At 40.8% G+C, this 24,335-nt stretch overlaps 1 protein-coding gene across 4 annotated transcripts in view; it reads right to left on the reverse strand.

Annotated features, from left to right (window-relative positions):
• The window catches only part of TMTC2 (transmembrane O-mannosyltransferase targeting cadherins 2), a 374,233-nt gene that overhangs the window by 166,526 nt on the left and 183,372 nt on the right, over positions 1 to 24,335 (reverse strand). For 3 of the 4 annotated variants that reach the window (XM_075600493.1, XM_075600492.1, XM_075600495.1), the window contains exon 4: positions 12,791 to 12,905. The exons of the other annotated variant lie outside the window; for it this stretch is intronic. In XM_075600493.1, coding sequence (XP_075456608.1) covers positions 12,791 to 12,905 — 115 coding nt within the window. The remainder of the gene's footprint in view (positions 1 to 12,790; positions 12,906 to 24,335) is intronic. 4 annotated transcript variants of the gene reach the window in all.

The following is a 24,335-nucleotide window of genomic DNA, read 5'->3' on the forward strand; positions in this document are numbered from 1 at the left end:
TACTATAGAGAATGATTCAGTGTATGTGACTAGACAACCGAAGCACATAACTTAGTAGGCTCTACACACATGCTAATAAAAAATTCATATCACATTTGGTACTTAATGTTTAAAAGAACCATATACTCTCCACCTAAGTAAATGTGACTAGGTTACACACCTTTTACTAGTGATTTTTGCTAGTTTTTGCCCCACAATAAGTAGCATCACTGTTGTATATAGTGCTTTTCTCTCAATGAGACTTAGGCTTGTTTAATAGTTGGCGTGCGCGAATGCTCATGCACGTGAAGCATACTTTTTGTGTGTATAGACTTCAGTGCTCTGAGTGACAGATGGGCGTGGCTATGATGCGCACGGGTAGGCGTGGCCATGACATCACACACATGATTGGGGACCCTGGAGGGAGAAATAGCGGCAAAACCGGTAACCATCTCAAAAAGACTTATTTATGCAAAACGCTGGCTATTAAGTCCAATACTGAATAAACTAGCAGCATCTCTTGGCTAGGAATACAGACCAAATGTTACTGAAAATATTACCGCTCTGACAACAAAAATGAAATTGTAAAAAGGGCGTTTTTTACAGAAATATTTATATAGACGTTATCTAGCAGTACTCCTTTCAATGTTGCTTGTGTGTGGCACATTTTTCTACCCCCAAACAGAATGAGGTACTTCAAATAAAGTCACTGCAAAGTCTTGGCCCGGAGCACTTACTTTTAATATATGAAAAGCTTTTCTGCAAAAGAGAAAAAATACACACACACACACACATACACTGATTGAGTGTGTGACGTGTAACGGGCAGCAGAGCAAAAACATAGTTCTCACAGTCTTTCCTGTGATCGGCCGGCTCCACGCTCAGTGCCGTGCGCGCGTGCGTGCGGCCTAGTATGGAACGGCTGGCTAACCACAGCCAATTATAAGTGCCGCACGCGCGCATGGCGGAGCAAACGCGCGCACTATATTACGGGACTTAAAGCGCTTCACAAGTACAATATAGAACAGTACGCAGCGCGCTAGATAGAATGTTACAGGCATGGTGCCTGCCACGACGAGCTTCCACTCTGCTTGGTACCTGAGGCACAGGGAAATGTAACTTGCCCAAGGTCACCAGTATCTGAACCAGGTTCCCCTCCTTAAAGTCAGTCATTGTTTAGGAGTCAGTGGCCTTACTAAATGAGCCACACCTTCAACATGAATAAATCTCTCTCTCATTATAATTAATTCCTATGCTGCAGAAAGAACCTACAAGTTATTGCAAACGAATACCCTGCGAGGTCTGCCAAATACTTAAGGACAGATTACACGGAATTCACCATGGGATACCAACTGTGTACAATGAAGCGTAATTATTAGCTCCTGCATACACATCCACAAGTAAATAAAAGCTGTACATCAAGACACATTCTAGTTGTTTAAATGAGATAATTACTTTAAGGATGTGTAAAGAAAACAACTATAATTAGCTCATCAAAATGGCACATGAGCCGAGTGCCCTTGGCAGGGTAAACAAATACAAATTAAATGCTATATGCATAAAAAGTGTGCCTGTTTACCATCTCTTATCCAAACGATAGCAGTGTTTTATTTTTTTATTGTTGTTGTTTATTTATAAGGTCAACATTCTGTTTTGCATAATCTAGTACTTAAATAAAATGTGGTTGGTAGTGTAAACATTAAACAAATACCTTTTTTTTCCCTTTAAACAACATATTGTGCCCCAATAAACTTTACTATTGTACAGCAAGCCCTTTAACCATCTCCAAGAAATTCAACAAGGTCATGTTTTGTGGATAACCACACTATGTTTGTCATCTAATGCATTCCCATATTTGTTAATCCATTGATCATTCCTGAAATCTGATATACAGTAGCTGGGGTTCACTTCTCTCTCCCTTAGTATTCTATCTGCAGTTGTCTTAAAACCAAGATGGATAGAGGTGAAGGGATCCTAAACTTAAACACGTAAATACCCTTATGAAAAGTTACAAAGCACTATTGGGCTTCTTCTATAAGCTCCAAAGCAACCGATCACAACACAATTGTCTGAAACCTCCCATTCAGGTCTATGAGAGTTTTCGGCCGATCACAGTGTGATTGGCCACATTGAAGCCTATAGAATAGGCCCCTATGAGGGACAAATTCTTGTGCATACCAAATTGTATAGACCAAGAGTGGGCAAGTTCACTCGTGGTTTTGGACATAGTATTGGTTCTGGTTCTGAGAAACTATTTGTTTGTGTTTGATTATGGGTTTATACAACATTCTAGAAAAAAAGAAACTTCAAAACAAGCATAATAATGTATGAAAAATGCTTAAAACAAATAGGAAATCAAAATAATATAACTGAAAAGTTTGAAAATAGAAAAAAAAAATACAGTATGATGAGAAACACCTAGAGATGGGCACTTGGCATTGGCGTTTGGTTCTGAAGATCTTAAGGGTTTTGTATTTGATTTTGAAATGTAAGTTTCTGATACAGTATGTTCGGATTTCACAAGAAGTTATGTCAGTAGATAGTGTAGTATATACATGGCACATAAGCTCAGGTTCACCAAACTCTTATGAGGTTAAAAAGATGTGTTATTTTTAACGGGTAATTAATGTGATTGTTATTGCATAAAATAACTTTATAGATGGGAGTTTAATTTAACAGCAAAATTAAATAAAGCCAAATGACTTATTCACATGCTATTCATTAAACTCCAATACCTGGGGATATTGGGCTTCTGACATAAAATAGCATACCCCTGGCATGGACTTTGAAGCAGAGGAGTCTGGTTTAAATCCAGTTGTCAGCTCATTGTGACCTTGGGCAAGTCACTTTATCTCTCTGTACCTCAAGCACCAAGTATAGATTGGAGTGATAGAAAGCCATAGGTGATAGAATTATGTTGCTCCATGTGTCATAGTAAACTCCCCAAGTACTAATAGTCAATACAAAGTTTTACTTGAGTGCTGTTGAGGTGTGACCAAAAAGCTAAAAGCAAAAAACACAAGATCACGGCACATCCAAATTCACTAAAATCCAACATTTCATCATTATTACACCTCTCTTATTACTTATACAATGCTGTATAATAGTCTGCACTGTTAACTATTTGTTGTATATTTTATTTACAGTAATTAATAGTTACATATTTCAGCTACAGTATGATCAGTTTGCCAAGGTAACCCCATTTCACGCAAATCCCAAGTTCTACTCTTATTTTTTTTTTGCATCATATCCTCAGCTAAATCCATCTTGCTTTTCTCTTGCAAAATACATAAATAATTAAATTAGAAGTTGAGACTTGCCTGATCAGGAATTATCTTGGCGTGTGGGCAAGTTTATCATACAATAGCTAACATTTGTAACTAAAGCCCCAATTTAAATAATATATTTTAAATAAAAATGTAGACGATTTACAGTAATTAATAAGAAAGGGTTGACGGATTTTGAAAAGCACTAGCCGACCACTTCCTGGCTGCTCGTGCACATATGCGATCAGCACTTGCCGACTGCGCATGCACGATTGGAGCTTGCCGGTTGCGCATGCGCAAGTGCAGCTCGGAAGTGCCGATCGTGCATGCACTGTCGAAAAGTGCTCTTTGCGCATGCACAGCCGGCGCTTGCCAGCAGCACAGAAAACCGAGATAAGAGCCAGAAAAAGTCGGGACAGAGCCAGAAAAACTGGGACTGTCCCGGCTAAACCTAGTTAGAAATTATGAAATGTTGGGTTTTAGGGAATTTGGATGTGCTTCGATCATGTGTTTTTTGCTGTTAAATTATTTTCTGCCATAGGGGCTTATTCTGTAAGGTGTCATTTACTTTAATGGGGCTTTTCATGCGATAGCGCGTCATCTGCGCTATTAAATACATCTGCAGAATAAGGGCCATAGAGTTTTAAAAGAAATCCTATTACATACCCCTCAAGACATGATTTTAACACCTTCATTTTAATGCAATTTAAACTCAGTTAACTAATTATTGCATTATTTATCTCAAAATGTAAGATCATTTTTGTATATTGGATGCCTTCGAACATAGAAATTTTGAGTGAATTAAGTAAACTCAGAGTTAAAAACGCATGTTTTTTTTGGGGGGGGGGGCTTGTTTTAGTACTGTATTGGGTCTAAAAACTTAAGTTTAACAGAATTTATTGAATCCAGCACACAGTGAATTTTGAGTTGCTTTGCCATTTTCATGAAGAGGAAGAAATATGCCCACAAAGCTATTTATACAACTAAATAGATGCTTTATGCTACAGAGATTGGCACCTTGTACTGAGAATTTGTTTTATGCTTTAGATTTAGCACTTAAACAGTAACTCTTTATGTTCTTTGGATTTGCAGGAGTGTAGAAAAAATGACTGGCAGTAATTTTATAGCAAAATATGCAAAAAAATTACCAATAATTCAAAGTGCCTTATCTCTCCATGGCAGCAAACAATATATGGGGGTTTTATGCTCCTCTCACACTAATTGGGTGCTCATTTGTTAACAAACAAAGTTTATATATATTATACATAAACTTTGTATTGACTATTTGTACTTGGGGAGTTTACTATGACACACCGAGCAACATAATTTAACCCCTTTGCCTGTAGCTACCAATGCATTGACTTGGCACCAAAAAGGTTAACATATCTGGTATCCTGTTAACAATCAGTAATTAATGTGCAAATCGTTATCCAACCTATAAAAGATGTGTACTGACCAATGAGACTATCCCTTAATGAAGTCATCTCTGACAAAACGCATAGGGTGTGTTTGGAGTGGCAAGTGCAGTAACTATTGATTTTATTGCTCACACACTGAGACGCTACAATGGAAAACCCTTCACATCTGAGGGAAGCCAAAGCAGTGGACCACACCACAAGTCCTGAAAGGTGCCAAGTGTGACCCGGGACAATCAGTGGTGGTGGTGCCGGTAGCGGGAGGAGCCGCAACTGAAGGGTGCACGGCGCGCAGTGACCACATCCGGTTGACGGAGTGAGAGAGGAGGTTCCAAGTCCAGTTTGCAGAGTGAGAGAGGCACCTACAGTAATTACAACAGAAGCTCAGTTGAATCCGTGCTACAGTGCTGGGGTTTGAGATTATTCTCATAAACGCGGATGTCCTAGCTATGTTTGTGAGTGCGCATTTTATATTGTTCCAGTCCTATATAAATTGTTGAAACTTTAATACACTAGGAATGCACCTGTTTTATTTTTGGTTTTTCCCTAGATATCCTTGAGGGATTGGTGATCCCTATATTCAGGCTGCAAAGACTCCGGACACTTTTTTGTCTATTGTTTTATAATTGTTTTTATTTAGTTATTTTATATTGTGTTAATAGGTTGTTTTGAATTAGTGTATTTAGTAGTCTGCACTCACTCCATTGTCCGGTTGGTCAGCACTATATTATTATTATTTCAGCAAGCGATTCATTATGGCTTTTTAGGTTATATTAGCTTAGGATCATAGTAGGCGCTACATCATCCCTTCTTTTTCTATATATATATTTACATACATACATCTTACAATATAAATTCTAAATAGAACGTAATAATATATAAAGTATATTGTTACATCTATATTGCACTCTTAAAATTAACACACAAAAAAACTAATTAAATTACTGATTATCAAATGATGGGCATACTTTGTTGTACCAGCCACCAATACATGGCATTGCACATTGGCCATGTTTGGAAATAATTTTTGTGGTACTTTACTTTATATGCACACTGATTACATTTTGTATTTGGTTTTCAATATCAGAAACTAAAGCAATTTCAGAGTAGAAAGGACAAGCATGGAAGAATTTAATCAGATTTCTCATTAAAATTTTGCATGGGCACTTTACTTTCCATTGAAAGTTTAAACTGTTATTTAAAGGGGACAACACTTTCTGCAGATTTTTTCAGTTCACAAGTGGACAAAGCAAATTCAGGGTGACAAACGCAAAAGGTTTCTGGCAGTTTTGCAAACTCTTAAATAGTTTCTAAAAAGGAGTCAGAAAAGAAGCCAGAACATATTTTGTCAGCCAAATCTTTTTATGTGGTACTTATGTAAAATATGTTATATTTCATAATAAATACACGCACTGTGTTATTATAATATGTGGTTCCATGTAATGTCTGCTTGTGTTCTGGAATGCCAAATCAGAAAAGTAGCTTAATCTGCTCTACTCCAAACACAAAACAGCTTCCTGTTTTTTTTTTCTCCAGACACGTGTCTTAATCCATCAAGGGGAGAGTGGTCCGGAAGAAGGACCAATCAAGTCCGAAACATAACGTCAGGCAAGTCAGGCCTGTCAGTCAGGCAAGATAAAAGCAGCGGTCCAGTGCATTTTGCTATTCCTGATTCTTTTCTTTCTGTTTCAGAAAACAACACAAAACTATAAAGAGTTTCTTTACAATAGTTTTGCATTTTATTCTTTACATATTTAGAAGCCACAGCCTGGGCATCATAGCTTGAAAAATACAGTCGAATTGATCCTAAATATAAGCAGAACAGAGAATATGCATAAACACGCTGTGTAGCTAATTTTTTGCATTATAGTCTAACACCATCTGTCGCCGTCTATAAATGTATTTTCTGGTACCAAGAGTCAGAATCCACTGTGTAAGATATTTAACCAGTCAGTAACTGCTTTTATGACCATGTAGTAAACTACACACAAGAGAACCGACAGGTGGTAAGAGCTGGGACAACTGTCCTGGGCCCGGCGGCTATGGGGGCCCCAGCAGTTGAGCCCAACTTTTGTGTCCGGCTGCCGTGCCCCAGCTCTCCCCAGCTGCTGGGGAGCCTCCTCCACCTGTTGATCATTGTCGGAAGTTGAGCCCAACTTCTGCATCCTCGTGCGGGACAACGCGGCACTAGAGGCCTCCCCACCAAGGTACAAAAAAGTGTGTATATTGTGGAGGGGGGGGGGGGAATTGTGTGTATATTCTGGTGGGGGGGATTGGAGTTTGAGGAGGTGGTGGATTGAGGGAGAAGAGGGGAGGTGTGTGACAGTTGGGGGGTAGAGTAATGTGGGGAATATGTGAGGGGGGGGAATGTGAGAGGGGAAGAGAATATGAGAAGGGGGACAGAGTGTGAGAGATGGGGACAGCGTGTGAGGAGGAGGGGGAGAGTGTGTGTGTGAGGAGAAGGGGAAGAGAGTGAGAGGAGGGCAGAAAGTGTGAGGAAGGGGTAGAGCATAAGAGGAGGGGTAGAGCATAAGAGGAGGGGAGAGCATAAGTGAAGGGGGTGGAGAGAGAGGAAGAGTGAGAGGATGGGAAGAGTGAGAGGATGGGAAGAGTGAGAGGATGGGGAGAGTGAGAGGAGGGCAGAAAGTGTGAGGAGGGGGTAAATAGTGTGAGAGGGGGAGGAGGGGGGTTGAGAGAGCGGGATTGAGTGTTAGGAGGTGGGGGATGCAGGGAGTGGGATTAAGTGAGAGGAGAGGGGAGGGAGTGTGAAGGGGAGAGAGTGAAGAAGGTAGGGGGAGAGTGAAAGGAGGGGAGGGAAGAGTGACAAGGGGGTGAGAGTGTGAGGAGGAGAGGCAGAAAAGCGTGAGAGGAGTGGGAAGAGAGTGAGATGAGGGGGAAGAGAGTGAGATGAGGGGGAAGAGAGTGAGATGAGGGGGAAGAGTGTGTGAGATGCGGAGGGGAGTGTGTGAGATATGAGGGGCGAGAGCATGAGGAAGGGGGAGATCATGAGGCGGGGTAGAGAGAGTGTGATGGGGAAATGTGTGAGAAGAGGGGGAGTGTGAGAGTAGCGGGAGAGTGAGAAGAAGGGAGAGAGTGTATGGAGGAGGATAGTGTGAGGAGGAGGATGAGAATGTGAGGAGGGCAGAAAGAGTCTGAGGAGGGGCAAAAGAGTGTAAGTGGGGGATAGTGTGAGGTAGGAGATGAAGGGAGTGGGATTAAGTGAGAGGAGGGGGGAAGGAGTGTGAGGTGGTAGAGAGTGAGTGAGGTAGGGGAGAGAGTAGGAGGAGAGAGAGAGGAATGGGGAGAGCGTAAGAGGAAGGAGGAGAGCGTAAGAGGAAGGAGGAGAGGTGGGGGGGAGATAGAGGGGGAAGAGTGTAAAACAGGAGGAGTGTAATAGAGAGGGGGAAATGTGAAAGTGAGCAAGGGGTGAAGAGTGAGCGAAAGGGTAGGAAGTGAGGGGGGAGAGCGAGAGGGGGGAGAGTGAGCAAGAGACGAGGTGTAAGAGAGGTAGGGGTGAGAGGTGGAGGACTGAGTTGGAGTGAGGGGGAAAAGAGTGATACAGGAGATGGGCAGTGATAGAGGGGATGGGAAGTGAGAGAGGGGAGGGAGAGAGAAATGTTGAAGACAGGGGAATAGCAATAGAGAGGAGAAGAGTGAGAGAGAGGGGAAGAGTGTAAGACGGGGAGAGAGGGAATAGAGTGGGGTGAGAGTGAAGGGGGGAGTGTAAGAGGGGGTTGCTCCACCAACACGGGATGCCCTGGTGGAAACCCTAGTCCGGATCCCCGTGAAAGCGGTCAGCGGCCCCGACTACACATGTAGCAGTCGTTACTGCACATGCTGATGTGAGCCAACAAGTGAAGTTGTGTGATCCCTGCGCCTTATTGCATGCAGCTACTTCAAAACAATGGCCGCATCTTCTGCTGGTATGCACCGTTGCAACGCACCAGTGGGGGGAATAATATCTGCTACATTTCTTTTAAAAAAAGAGAGACTAGCAGGAACTCATTTGCTTAATTTCCCTCTTGAATGTTGTGCTCATTTAGTCTTGTATATAAGATGATGATTAGTTCAAAGTATTGTATAAGCATCTTAACAGTTAATTCCTGAATCCAGTTCTAATAATATACAGTGCAGAACTCTATTTCCTACCGTCACAGAAGCGTTTGGATACTCCTAAACATTAGAGCAATTGCCAGAATTTCCAGAAGGCTGCAAAGCCAAAATGCTGATACTAGCAGTGAAAGTGGAAGTTATTCTTGTTTGAGAGTTATTGTAGAGCCTGCTGGTAAATCATTCTGTCTATGCCTTTAGATACAGAATATCACTGCTGTGGGGTAGAGATAGTCACTGTTCTCTTTAGCCTTCCTTTACAGGTGGTTTATAGTGGGGGCAGGCTCACAACCAACAACATACACTGGAAATGCTGGGCCAAAAATTGACCTCTACAGCAAACTTGTTTAAAATTGTTTACAGCATATACTATCAATAGGGTACAGGCACACAGGAATATACCATCAGATTCTTGGAGATTGAGTTGATAGTAAGTGATATTGCGGTGTGGTAAATATATGGATGGGAACTAGAGATAAATGAGCTGCCTAACAAAAACGGTTTGCAAGTAGCCAGTATTTCTGCTGAGTATCAATTATTCTGTGTGACTTTATATATGTCTGTAATCAAACTGTGATGACTGTACAGTTCCCACCACAGCAATCAGAATTGAGCTGGCTGATGTTTATTATTGACTGACTTAAAACAAATCATTGCGTGAGGAATCAGCAGGAGGTTCATGAACAAGAAAGAGGCATGATGTGTGCAACATACTGTACCTACATATTTACTCGACCTATTTCCCGCAGGCCCTGTCAGGCATTGATGTTTTCTACCCAGTGCTCAAATTCTGCTCACTCCACTTTACAGTACTAGGATGATGATCAACAGGCCCTCAACTCCTCTGAGTGTGTAGTAGGCACTCGAACAGGTTGGCAGGGCACACCCAGCAGGGTCAGGATTACCTGTTTCACTGTCTCTCAGAGAACCAGGAATTGGTGCTCAACTGGCTCTTGCAGCACGTATACTGTATATGCATTTATATTTGCACAAGGTTTTGAAAACAGCAAAACTTTTGAGAATAGCAGAATGGCAAAAACATTTCTATGTAAATCTTCACAAAGCCTCTCTCGAATAGGGATATTTCTTGAAATATGGTTAAACTAACTGCTAGCAATGTGCGCACCTTGATCTCCGAGGCATTCTTGTGTGTATGGAGGTTTCTGCTTTGTACATAGAGCTAAAAGAAAGGGGCAGCTCTTCTTTTTTTTATTAGCACTTTCAACAACAATGTTTAGTTCTTCAACTTGTGTTTTACATTTGGATCATTGTGAATTCCTCCAATCATTTTGATTTGAGGGACAAATGTTTACAAATTAGTTTTTATGATTTATAACTCAGTTCTGATGACCATAACAGTTGCAGGTATGAGAGCCCTTAAGTACCCAGTAATAACAGCTTCAGATAATCTATATCTGTGATGTAAAGTGCTGTCAGGCTTTCAGGCTTATCATCACATGGCTATAATTTAATCTCTGAAGAATACTCATGTGGATACTCCTGTGTTTAAACATAAAACACAGTAACACCAAATGAGAGAAAAATGACGGTACAGCAAATGTTAATAGATTATCTTTGTTGAGGTAACTAGTCTATTGGATGTTTTGGATTTTCCATGGAGAAAATAATATGAGCTTTCTATTTCCCTCTCATTGGCAGAGAATATACAGATGCAGCGGCCGTTATTCGAACACTTCACGCGTTGTATACTTCGGAATACCCATATCATGGCGTGTGATTTCTTCCAACCGTACCGCCTTTAGACGCGAGTGCAGAAAATGGCATTTTAGTGTTTTGGTTTTTAAACACCTGAAATTGACACAGTAGCACAGTACTGTACACATTACAATTCATTCATTTCATTGCACACAATAAAACAGAATCCACGAAATTCAAACAAAGCAACTGCGATAAACACGTGTGCCTCGGGCGATTGGCCGCGTTAATGCCGCATGGAATACAGCAGAGCACACGAAAACGACTCCGTGATTTGTTCGAATAACGGCTGCTGCATTTGTACAGTGGTACTGTATCTGGGTGTTGTCTGATAGTTATCAATGTATGTACGTGTATTCACATGGTTTTATATAATGTGAATTCATTTGAGAAGAAAAGTATTTTTTCTTAGATTTGAATTAGTGGGAATCTATGGCACAGGATAGGAAAAGGCAATTTACAAAACCAATCATACTAACAATTACAGTACAATATTAAATTGTGCATATATAAAGGGATTTTTAAACCTAGATATAGGGTTCTGATACATGTGGGCAACACGGAATGGTCTTTCCAATGTGCTAGAGATTAAAAATACATTTAAAAAAAAAGATAGAAAACGTTAAATATCTTGAATATATATTCAATGTCTTGAAATCACCATATAGTTCTTTTTTCTTCTCGCATTGTGAATCAGGAATAAATATTTGGCTTTGAATGCTTATGTAATGACTACTCCTATTTGGCTGTCTATAGACCAAAATAATCAAAGTCAGGCAAAGATTGAATTAAACTGGAAACCCTTTTATGTAAAGCCTACTATATTGTGAATGAAGGATTACATCAAAGAGCAACTATATTGATAATTTTTGTTAAATGTAACTTTCCTTGCCAGTTATTAGATGTAGTATTTGTGTATTCCTTATTTCTGCACTCAGGGGACTGCAAAACGGCCAAATGTAATATATAAGGATTCCCTGCCAGTCTTTTGCTTTACAGCCAATAGTACAGACAAAAGCAGAAACATTGCAGCACTGATTCAATCATAGAATTGTCCCATTTACATGTTGGCAAGTCCAAATTAGTTGGCAATATTAACATAGATATTTATATATTTGTCCCTAAAATATTGATGAATCCATTGCATGTTAAGGCATTCAGAATCACTTGCCACAAAGAAACACAAATATAGTAATTAGAGATTTTAGCAGCAATTACTTGCATATTATTATTACCCATCACATTATTTAGTAACACTATACAGTATATGTATTGATCTGAAGTTATATAGGGTCATGTGAAAAATGTCCTAATTCATTTTGCATGCATTTGTGTGGAATGGAACCATTATGCATTGAATAGATAGTAATCCAATGCTTCACACAACTAAGGTTAAGTGCTCACTCAGAATAATCAATGACACAAATTGTGTTCAGCGTTCCAAAAGGAGTATGCAAGCTTTATTGATATTAAACTGTTTGTGTATGGTAATTGTCAGGAGGGATGGGAGAAAATGAAAAATATATTAATAAATGAGCTAACTAAGCCTGACTATTCCCAAATATATTTTTTAAAGGTATAACATTTTGAATAGATCACAGTTAAACCTTAAATGAAAAATGACTACTTTGGACACACCTTGAATGAAATGAGCATTAAAAAAGGCTTGTAACTTAGGTACTGTAATGAAGATGTGTCAGAAGGAAAATATTACAGCATAAGTAAAAGAATAATAAAAATTATACTAATTCTTCTTTAACCGTCATAAATATATGATTATCCACGAGAATAAAACTTGGGAGGTGAGTAACACTAAATGCTGCAGGATACATACTGATATTGATCCCTAGAACTATGACATCATTACTTTTCCACAAGTGCAATCAAATGTTCAAATCCAAGAGAGGCAGCTTTGCAACACATCTTCAACGACTCAGGTTTCAGGCTGCAAAACTCAACTTCCACACAAAGCAAACAATAATATACCACCTAAGCAGCTGGGAGTTGAAACTCCTCAGTGGGGAAGAGATCTGCAAAGCATTGAGGAACACTGCCATTCCCTGAAAGTATACTTACATGAATGTACACAGTCTGCTGTTATTACAAGATCATACTATTCAACCATTTTTGGACTGTTTAAAAAAAGATTTCACAAAGTATTGTGTTTTCATTTCCAACATTACGATGACTTAAATTAAGTCTGAACTATCAACTTAAACAAAACAGTGGCACATTAATGTCCAATTTCAGCAGTTAAATCAATAGGTACAATCAATTTATTTAAATCAAGGATTGCATACTTACAAATTGTACAGCATATCAGCCATGTTGCTGCGATAGTACAAGGCATTCCTATAAGCGTTTTCAGCTTCTGAAATCTTGCTCTGGCTCTTGAGAACATTCCCAAGGTTTCCCCATGCTGCCAGAAAAAAAAATACACACACATATATAGATATATATTTGAAACACGAAAAAATGCCTGCAACAGACCCTGAAGTAATTAGTACCAAAAGTCAGCTTAATATATGTATAAGATGCACAACTGCTGACAGTTCTAGGGACAAAATGAAAATAGAAACGCAAGAGAATAGAAAAAGTGTCCCAACAAAAGCACTCAGGTCTACAAAAGTATCAAAAATGTATTAATATTAACATCACAAACAACATGAACAATTAAAACAATCCTCAGTTTCCTATAAGTAGGATGATAATACCCAACACCTGTGTAAATACACTTTATGTAACAACCTATGCAGGCCAACCTGATGAATAATCTAGTTAATACACGATGAACATAGAGGGGCTTATGCAGAGAGGTACAGTATGTTAAGTTCAATTTCGCCAGGTTTGTGGCAAAAATGTCCGCATTTAAACAGTTAGTGGCGAGAACTTGGCGGGCCAATTCAAATTCGCCATACATGTGTCGAGAAGCGTGATTTCGCCAATGCAAAAAAACGCACGATTCCAGTAGCTCCGATGTGCCTGTACGCGCCAATCGGAGCTACTAAATGGCGCGTTCGAGTGAAATTTTGCCCGCCAACAACAGTTGGCTGTATTGTGGCCAAATACCGCGCGCCTCAGAATGGCGAGTTTCACGCAAAGTGCAACTCGCCTAATTAACAATTTCATGCACACCGCGCTCACACCGCGCTACCGGAGTACCCTGCATAGGACAAAATTAAATGCCAATCCTGTGGCGAATTTAAGCCTTTCTGGTACGTACCTCTCTGCATAAGCCCCAGAGTGTGGAGGCATGCAATCAGCCTCCCACCACACTGACCGGCCACTCTGAATAAAGAACCTGATGAAACAGTGCTATTCCCTATGTAAACAGAGCCCTAACACATTATAAGTGAATACTGTATGGAGAATATGCATGATATCAGAAAATAGCATAATAGCTTGATAACATCAGATATCTGTAAAGAACAATGTGTCCTAAACTATATAAACATGTACTCCTATGAGCTGTAATTAATCATTAAGTTATTCCATAGAAATAAAAGTTTATAAGGTGCCAGCCCAAAAGTGAACCCCAAAGAGAGGGCTCTTCCTTGTCTGTACTCCTCTGTAGTCCTATGGTTGCTACACCTTCTCCTCTGTGGGCCGTCCGGTGAAGCGATATTCCGCGATCCTGTGACTACTACCAGTATCTACATACGAGTGACTCATCCTGCTGCTGTGTTTTTCAATGCTTGGCTTTTGCGAAGTATTCATTTGTTTACATCTGCAATTGGTTCACCTTTGGGCTGGCACATTATAAAATTTTATTTCTATGGAATCTCACATATTGGGGATCCTGGGCAAGTGGAGGCACTGCCAGTTCTTATGTTGTTGCCCCAGGCTCCCAGTAGTGGAGGCTCAGAGCTCTGTGAGCCAACAGGTAAAGATAGCACCCCTAGACCCGCCTTGTCATAAGGAAAGAGGGCTACAATTAGATAGATAGATAGATAGATAGATAGATAGATAGATAGATAGATAGATAGATAGATAGATAGGACTACATCATTGCTGTCCTCAAGTAAACCCGTTGCAATGCCAACTGCTACTATTAATGTATGGCATCAGACTCTTACACTATAAAATGCTTTATCAACCTATAATTACAGTTCTTTACCAATTCTTTGTTAGAGGGTCCTGCATACAGGGTTATTTGGCAGCAGGAGGGGTAACAACCAAAGTATGAATACCTGTTTTTAAAAGTAGTATATTACTTTACGACAGCACTGTATTAATGTGACAAATACAATGCAATTTTTGCATTGAACATTTGTACAGTAATTACACAGAAAGCATCTACAGAACCACCGCTGCTGCAATCAAAGAAAAATATCAGATAGGATAGCCACTTTTAATAAGCTAGTGCAAGTAAGAGCATGAGGCTGGAATAATCAGAAATAATTACAATCTTATAAAAAAAATGTAAGAGCATGTTCTGTGCTACACGGCTTATAAACATAGAATTATTGCTTTAGCTAGAGGTTTAAAATCACAAAAAGAAATAACTCATTATATTTTTGTACAGTATTGCAGGTTATATAGGCTTACTGCATGATAATGTGAACAAAAGCAAATAAACTAAATAATCAATATAGGGCTCAACTGGTTAAAAAAAAAAAACATGGGAGACGACTCTCAGCCTCATAACTTTCGATCATGTATTTAAAAAGATGATCATTTTGATTATGGCAATGCACTTAAAATAATGCAATGCGAAGATTGGCACAAAAGATCATTAGTAATGCTACATGTATCACTATTGAAGAGAGTACAGGGAAAACGGCGGTGCATCTGCTGCTGCTGAAGATTGGAAACCACAAACTGCAAACCACAAAATATCCTAGGTGCAAAAATTTATTTTAGGGCATAGTAACAGCCAAAAAGAACACTCTGACGCGTGGGATACCACGGGAAACGCGTCAGAGTGTTCTTTTTGGCTGTTACTATGCCCTAAAATAAATTTTTGCACCTAGGATATTTTGTGGTTTGCAGTTTGTGGTTTCCAATCTTCAGCAGCAGCAGCAGATGCATCGCCGTTTTCCCTGTACTCTCTTCAATTGTTTCTTGGTAGGAGCACGCAGGACAGGACCAGGATATCCCCAAGGTCAGCAGTGAGTAATCCATTTACTTCATTTATGTGATCAGTCCTACACACGGTTACCTAGACCACCACATAAGACTTACCTATATGGCTAGTGGCATAATCTATGGGAGTGTGTTTAACATTGGACTATCTGGAATCCTGAGTCTTATGAACTGTCCTATGCTATGAAGATGTTTATATTTTTATACCATGATCAAACATTGCCTACTCCTGGTTAGCATCACAAGTGGGAATTAACCCTCCCCTTCCCTTCCACATACATGTATCACTAGCAAGACATTTACTTTAGAAGAGATGTTCTCTGATAACCGAATGATCAGGATTCAACAGCCTTTCCAAACTAATGGTCACTATTCAAGAGAACAGACTATGCATAGAAGATATTGTTATTCATAACAATTATATTGCTCATGTATAATAGCTCTCATATGCAACTAAACATATGTGTGAATGACATCTACTTCCAGACCCATCTAATTTGCTAGACATCTTTAAGGTCTCTCTAAACAAAGAAGTACTGTATATCTTAAAATATCTGCGATGAATAATAATAAAGTCATTCCATAAAGGAAAGGCAAATTCGGTTGGTGCATAGCTGTCTTACTTTCAGTGTTGAAGGGAAAGTGATGTTTTTCATTAGCCCTTTAATTTGCAACGCGTTGCAGACCCATCAAGCACTGATGGATTAGCCACACTTCACTCACTTGTTCTCTTTCCCCTCCTATTAAATAGCATATCATCTAAAATGTGATCAGAGTGGGTGGCGAAATGACCTGCCTGAAGGCATATATTGTTTCAAGGAGTTGGTCAGACTAGAGATATCTGATTAACTCAATTGTCATGCACTGAGTTTTTGGCCTTGCTCATGGAAACTTGCGTTGAAAAACAATGCTTAAATATTCAAAAGTTGTGCAATTTCAAAACAGATCTTGAACTATTTAAAAAAAAAAAAGTTATTTTTTAGGAACTTGAAAGTGTACACTAAAACTGCTAGAATATCTTCATTTATAAAAACCAACATACTGCACATATTGATGGGAAATAAACCCCTATACCTTGCAAGTGCAAAAGGATTATAAATCCTGGTTGATGCAGAAGAAGGTTGTGCATTTGAATAATATAAAACACAAACCTGTTAAGTTAGGTAGCAACTTTTAATGGGCTATATGGCCTTATACTAACATGTACTCAAGAAGATACTTAGGGGGGGATTCACAAGCTTCAATAACAGGAAATTGAGCTCAATCTGCATTGACCTGAATGGCCATTAACGCTGATCGAGCTGCGATATCCGTGATTAGAGCTTTGTGAATCCCCCCGTAGGCAGTGCTATTCCATAGACACTAACCAGCGCTGAAAGGCCGCATATGCTTACAACCCATTCACCTGAAGGTGTCTAATGGAATCAATCCACTTAGTAAATATGAACATTAATGATTTGATATATTGCAAACAGATAAATCACTATAAGAGCTTGGTACAGATATTTATGAATTGAACACTCTGTCACAAGAGGTCTCACATGGCCTGTGAGTCTGGCGTAGCTTTAATGGTCCCAGAGAGGAATGTTTTCTGTGCAGGTTGAGATATTTTGTATCCAACTACATATTTTGCTAGATGTTCTTGTATAGAAATGTGTGACCTCACCAATCATACCTGTAGATCAGGGGTGGGGAACCTTTTTTCTGCCAAGGGCCATTTTGATATTTATAAAATCATTCAAGGGCCATCCAAAATTATCAACTTAAAAATTAGCCTGCTATATTTGGTCAAACATTTAATGAACTCACCACTAATGTGATGGCTGGAACTGCTTCTCTTTGGGTGACTGACTGACTCTTGGGTGGTGGGTGACTATGGCTGACTGTGGGTTGGTGTCTGTGCACACGCAAATGCATGCACACACACACACACATCGGGCAGGGGGTAGGGAAATCAGACTCTCAGACCCACTCTCTCGCTCAGACTCTCAGACCCACTCTCTCGCTCAGACTCTCAGACCCACTCTCTCGCTCAGACACGCTCAGACACACACACACACACACACACACACACACACACACACACACACACACACACACACACACACACTCTCAGACACACACACACACACACACACACTCTCAGACACACACACACACACACTCTCTCAGACACACACACACTCTCAGACACTCAGACACACGCACACACACTCTCAGACACGCACACACACACACACACTCTCTCAGACACACACACACACACTCAGACATACACACTCAGACACACACACACACTCAGACACACACACACACACACACACACACAGACACACACACTCAGACCAACACACACACACTCTCAGACACACAAACAAACACACTCTCAGACACACACTCTCAGACACACACACACACTCTCCGACACACACACTCTCAGACACACATACACACACACACACTCAGACACACACACACTCAGACACACACACACACTCTCTCTCAGACATACACACACTCTCTCTCAGACACACACACTCTCAGACACACACACTCACTCTCTCTCTCTCAGACACACACAGGGGGAGGGAAATCTGATCGAGGGGGGATCGGAGTAGGTGCCCTCTGCAACTGCTGCTCGGTGTGGGGAGAAGGAGGACCGTGTAAGTGCGCAAGGGGGGGGGGGAATCTGAGCAGGGGGGATCGGAGCAGGTACCCTCCACAACTGCTGCCCGGTGTGGGGAGGAGGAGGAGAGGTGGTAGTGAGGTGTCTCTCCCACCGCAGACTCGTTCTTCTATCCCCCACTCCTCTTATACCCTCTCCCCCCCGGAGCGCTGCTTACCTGCGCCGCCCTGGTGATACTCAGGTCCTTAATCACCTCAGGCGGCTGCTGCCACACAGTGACCGTGACACAGACAGTGACACAGACAGTGACAGTGACACACACACACACACACACACAGTGACAGTGACACACACACACAGTGACAGTGACACACACACACAGAGACAGTGACACACACACACAGAGACAGTGACACACACACACACAGAGACAGTGAGACACACACAGAGACAGTGAGACACACACAGAGACAGTGAGACACACACAGAGACAGTGAGACACACACAGAGACAGTGCCAGACCCACACAGTGACAGTGCCAGACACACACAGTGACAGTGCCAGACACACACACACACACACACAGTGACATTGACACACACACACACAGTGACAGAGACAGACACACACACAGTGACACACACACACACACACACACACACACACACACTAAGCCCACCTCTGCAAACACACACAAAAATAAGGCCTCTCCCCCCTTGGGGTGGGTAAGGTGTCTGGGAGGGGGTATAAAGGGGCGTGTGGGTTACCTGGGGCCCGTGGATGGGCTGCTGGAGCTGCATACGTAGCCAGTGCAGCTGTGAGACTGGCAGGCCCGCGGCGCCTAAAGGGAGGGACAGAGGGGCGGAGCCTAAGGAGCCCGGCATTACTGGAGGAGAGAAGGGAGGGGAGCAGTGCTGTAGGAAGAGGCGGGCCAAAAAAAAAAAATCTTGGCAGAGTGACAGCACGGGCAGCCAATCAGGAAAGGGGGAGTTTAAATTTTTTTTTTTTTTTTTTAAACCATTCTTGCAGGCTTGCTTCCCGGGGGCCGGACCAAATGATTTCGCGGGCCGTGTACCGGACGTTCCCCACCCTTGCTGTAGATGGTTGTATGGAGTATGTAACATCTGAACAAAGGACCTATGAAGTTGTAAAACTTCTAGACATATTTTCAGTCTTGTTTAAAAAAAAAAAGTATGAGCAAAAAAATCAGTTCACACTTAGCAAAAAAAAAACAAATCTGTGTGACAGCATCTCACACTTCTAGATACAGTAGAATGTATTTTTCACAGTTTGTAAATGGTAAAACAAAGAAAGTGTATTGAATGCAATAAACAGATTCTCATTAGTAAACAACACCGTTTTATAAAGTTATTTGTTTCCAATCACAGTAGAAATGGCAGAAAAAGGATGTTCTATACAGATTGTAATGACTGTAAAAAAAAAAATGAATCCTTTAGTACGTGATTAGTACATAAGATGCTATGGTGAAAAGCATGTCAAATATGCTATATTCATCCACATTGAAGACATTTTGTCACATTGTAGATCTCAATAATTGGCAGCAAACTTTTCCAGCTAATGGATTTATTTACATCTATTTACAATATACAATAGTTAGTCTAGGTCTCTTTATATAATTAATATAATGGAAAAGGACACCTCTATTAAAAAAAAACTATTACATTATTGTAGTAGGGAGGCAAAATAATTAAGTGTATTCCATCCAGGGATGACTTTACTTTTATAAAGAAGCTCTTTAATGGAAAAAAAAAGAACCTTCTTTGGCCAGTTAGAATGACAGCAAGATGTTAGGTAACCATGTAATCCAGTAGAGATGTCATAAAGAACACTTATGCAAAAGTTATTACAAAAAATACTGCATTATTGCTCAATGAAGTGCTTAGCAAACTATACACTCAACACTTGACTTTCAATCAATACAGAGAACACATTGTGTTTCATTCATTTTATTATGTGAGCAAACTTTTAGTATTTATACAATACCAATTGGCAATTAAACTTAGTCAGAAATTATTTAAAAAAAATGGTGTACACTTTCTAAAGGAAAACTCTAATACAAATAGTTTCCATCTATTGTTGGCCGTTTGTAAATTAAAGATATGCAAGAGCAGGTAGCTTAAATTATGCTTTTATACATGAAAAACCAACACACATATGTGTAGCCCCCTTTCCCTATGCCTATGCCAGCGTGTTGCTGTACCTGTTGCTCACAGGAGGCCTGTACACCGGCACAATAGCAATACACCAATATAATACCCAATACCCCTGTGTGGTTCCCCCAAAGTACTGAGGGTGTTCTGGGCACCTAAACACCCGGTGTCTGCAGAACAATCCCACCCAAAGTGTGAAGTAGCGCTACCCTAATGTGTTATGAGCCGTTGGTGCACTTAGGATACCTGCCTGGGCACTCCTGTACCCAGATGTCTCCGTCGGATCAAAGGATCAGTCAGGTCCCACGCCGTGGGGCCTCCGACACCAATCCTCTCGCTCCTTATGAGTCCCGATCCACCTTTGAGGCGAGCTCCAGCTGGAGTGTCTCACCTAATGTCTATGTGGCCTGTCACCTAGTCTAAAAACGCAGGGCATCGCGTGGCCTTCCGATCACCGTTGAAACAGCGCTACTAGTCACTAAGGGGAAGAGTCCCTATCTGGGGCCTTCCCTGCAATACTCCACTGGGGTGACTCAGGGCCTAGCTGGGGCCTAAGGGGAAAGCCTAGGCCTAGTCCATGGAAGCACTTCTCCCTGGACACTACCTGCTCCGTTGCCTCCTCCGTCAAGCACTGACTCTTGGGCTCTCAGCCCGCAAAGGATATCCTGTCCCTCCTGCTGCTGAGGCCCTATTGTCTGGGATTGCCCCATCTGATTATCTCCCTCGCCCCAGAGAATATTGTGACTTGTAGTCCTGCACTGCGTCTGCGGAGCCACCTAAGATGGCCGCCGCACTTGGCACACACCGCGCATGCGCACCTCGCCATACTGCGCCTGCACAACACAAGATGGCCACCCCCACAGTCCCAATACTCACGGAGCTCCGGCGGCTTTTTCGGCAGTTCCCCCCTCACCGGAGGTAAAGAGGGGGACTCTTCTACATATGTATCCTAGTTTTACTCAGAAATGATCTGTTCTAGTAATTTAAGTGATTTGTTTTAAAACCAATTCAATAGACTTTCAGGAACATTATTATTAGAATGCTCTGTTACCTTAAAGCCTTTAACCTATTCAGTTGTGGTAACAATACAGTAACCGAGGGGTTAACACATTTAAAAAAAATACCTATTTTTCTCTGTCTCCTGTGAGGTCACCTGGATTAACCTGGCTTTTTATTAATGGGCCAATAAAACAAGGAAAAAAACAGTATGTTTATAATAGTTGTGACTGCTAAATGTATACAGATATACAGTATCAGAGATTTGACAGGATCTCTGGGTTATCTGCAAGGGCATCATGTACATTCCTGAGACTGGTCTGACAGAAAAGTGACAGAGGGCACTGTCAATTTCCTTACAGTTTTATTGCTGGTGGAAGGTCTGCGGGGAGGCGAGTTACCAGGACAGCGGAAGATTTTAAGCCCTGTCACATAAACAAGTCACGTGCACACAGGTGTGGCATTCATGACCTGTTCAAATGGATTTCTACATCTAGTTTCCAGCAAAATAATACTGTGCTGCCAATTAGCTGTTGAAGATGGCTGAGGTACAAATTTCACAGCTAGAAATTACTCTTCTTAAGTACTGTAATCCAATTTAAGTTTCATTATCCCATATTTCCTTCACTACAGAAAAGATGCACTTTACTTGGTTTTGCATGGCAACTATTTGCCACAAGTGTATTTAATTAGAGTCCCATATACTCACTTTTAAGATACCTCTCTATGGTTAGTAACCCCTTTAAGTGATTGTTAACTTTTAAGAAGAGTGTAGTATGGGATGTAATGTATTCATATATCTTTTAGACTTTTGGTATTATACAAAAAAAATGTACTCCCTGTGCTTTAGTAATCTTAAATACTCGCAATTAATTCATTTTATTTGGACTACAATGAAATATAAGGGCAGAAAGATCCAGCCCTTTCTTTTTCTTGGGGATCTAGAGTCAGGTAAACAGGAAGACCATTTTATCACAACCTTTCTACTGGATGTTTTTTTCCCTGTTAACAAATGCTCATTTTAAGATTTGTGCGTATAAATTAAAATAGCTTTAAGATCATTGAATTTTAAGTGGATTTCCCAAAGGATTTTTAGGAGAGATTGTGTAATTAAAAATCTGTTTGGCATATCTTTACCAAAGAAAACAGAACCTCTCCTTCCACTTTAAACAACCATGTCAGCAAAAACAATGCCTTTTTTATACTCGTATCTAGAGATATGCAAACTTTTGCCAGCAATAACATTGCAAATAAATAAATGAGCTTTAGTTCGTGATTGCTTTTCCAGGTACTCAATGCAACATTAAGATTACTGTTGAGAGCTAAAGTTAGCAATATGTGATTTTTAGCATATTTGCAATTTTTATGCTAAGCACACAATAACACATCTGGCTTGCAATTATAAGGACATTATTTAAACTTGTTTTGTATTTTGTATTTTGTACGTTATATATCAATTTTTCATACGAATTTATCCAATGTATAATATGTTACATAGTTGGAGTTGAAAAAAAAAAAAGACATATGTTCATCAAGTTAAACCTATGTTAAATTTAAATGACAGATACTTATTCCATATTTGTATTTACCGTATTTTGATCCAGAGGAAGGCAAATAAAAAAACGAAGTGAAACATCCAATGATGTCTCATAAGGGGAAAAATAAATTCCTTATGTACACATATTTGCACCTGGATTGAAAACTGGTTGAAGGAGAGACAACAGAGAGTTGTCATAAATGGAATCTTTTTCCGGTTCAGCTAAATTTGTGAGTAGAGTACCTCAAGGGTCGGTACTAGGACCATTGCTTTTTAACTTGTGTATTAATGACATTGAGGTAGGCATAATGTAATGTAGTACAATCAGAGCAAGATATAATTTATCTCCAGAAGGACTTAGATAGACTGGAAACTTGGGATGGTAAATCGCAGATGAGGTTTGATACCGATAAATATAATGTTATGGATTTGGAAAACAAGAATAAAAAAGTGACTTACAAATTAAATGTTGCAAAATTAGGTCTGTCCTTGATGGAGAAGGATTTAGGAGTGTTTGTAAGTCTAAGTGACAGCTCGCTAAGCAATAGTGCACAATGTCAGGCAGTAGCGCAAATGCAAATAAGATCTTATCTTGCAGCGGGTGATGGATGGAAGGAAATAAGCACTGTATAAAGTATTAGTAAGACCACATCTTGAATATGGAGTACAGTTTTGGGCACCACTCCATCAAAAAGACATTATGGAACTAGAAAAAGTGCAGAGAAGAGCCACCAAATTAACAAAGGGTATGGGAAATCTGACTTATTATATATATTATACATATATATATATCTGACTTATGAGGAGAGGCTAGCTAAATTAGATTTGTTTACATTAGAAAAGAGGCGTTTCGGTCCTGGAATAGGACCTTTCTCAAGGCACCCCCTTGAGAAAGGTCCTATTCCAGGACCGAAACGTCGGATTGGGTGACTTATCTTTTCTATTCAGATGCCCAATACAGTTTTTCATGATTACTGAACCGAGTGCAGTCTTTCTTTACCGGACGAGAGAATGGTAATGTTGTTTGTTTATATATATATATACAGGTAAACCCCGTTATAACGCGGTCCTCGGGGTCCACCCCGAGACCACCGCGTTAGTAACGGGGTCGCAGGAAAAAATAAATGGCCGCCGCATCGGCGCATCATCACCCTCTCCCTCCAGCAGAACCCTTCACCCCGCGGGACAGGAGATGGGAGCGGGGATGTCCCTCCGGTCCCCGCTTCCCCCTGTCACCGCGTGACAGGCCGCGGTGAAGGAGATGGGAGCGGGGATGTCCCTCCGGTCCCCGCTACACCCTGTCACCTCGTGACAGGCCGCTGTGAAGGAGATGGGAGCGGGGATGTCCCTCCGGTCCCCGCTTCCCCCTGTCACCGCGTGACAGCCCACGGGGAAGGAGATGGGAGCGGGGATGTCCCTCCGGTCCCCGCTTCC

Source organism: Ascaphus truei, chromosome 5 (genome assembly GCF_040206685.1).
Source record: "Ascaphus truei isolate aAscTru1 chromosome 5, aAscTru1.hap1, whole genome shotgun sequence".
Lineage (NCBI taxonomy): Eukaryota > Metazoa > Chordata > Amphibia > Anura > Ascaphidae > Ascaphus > Ascaphus truei.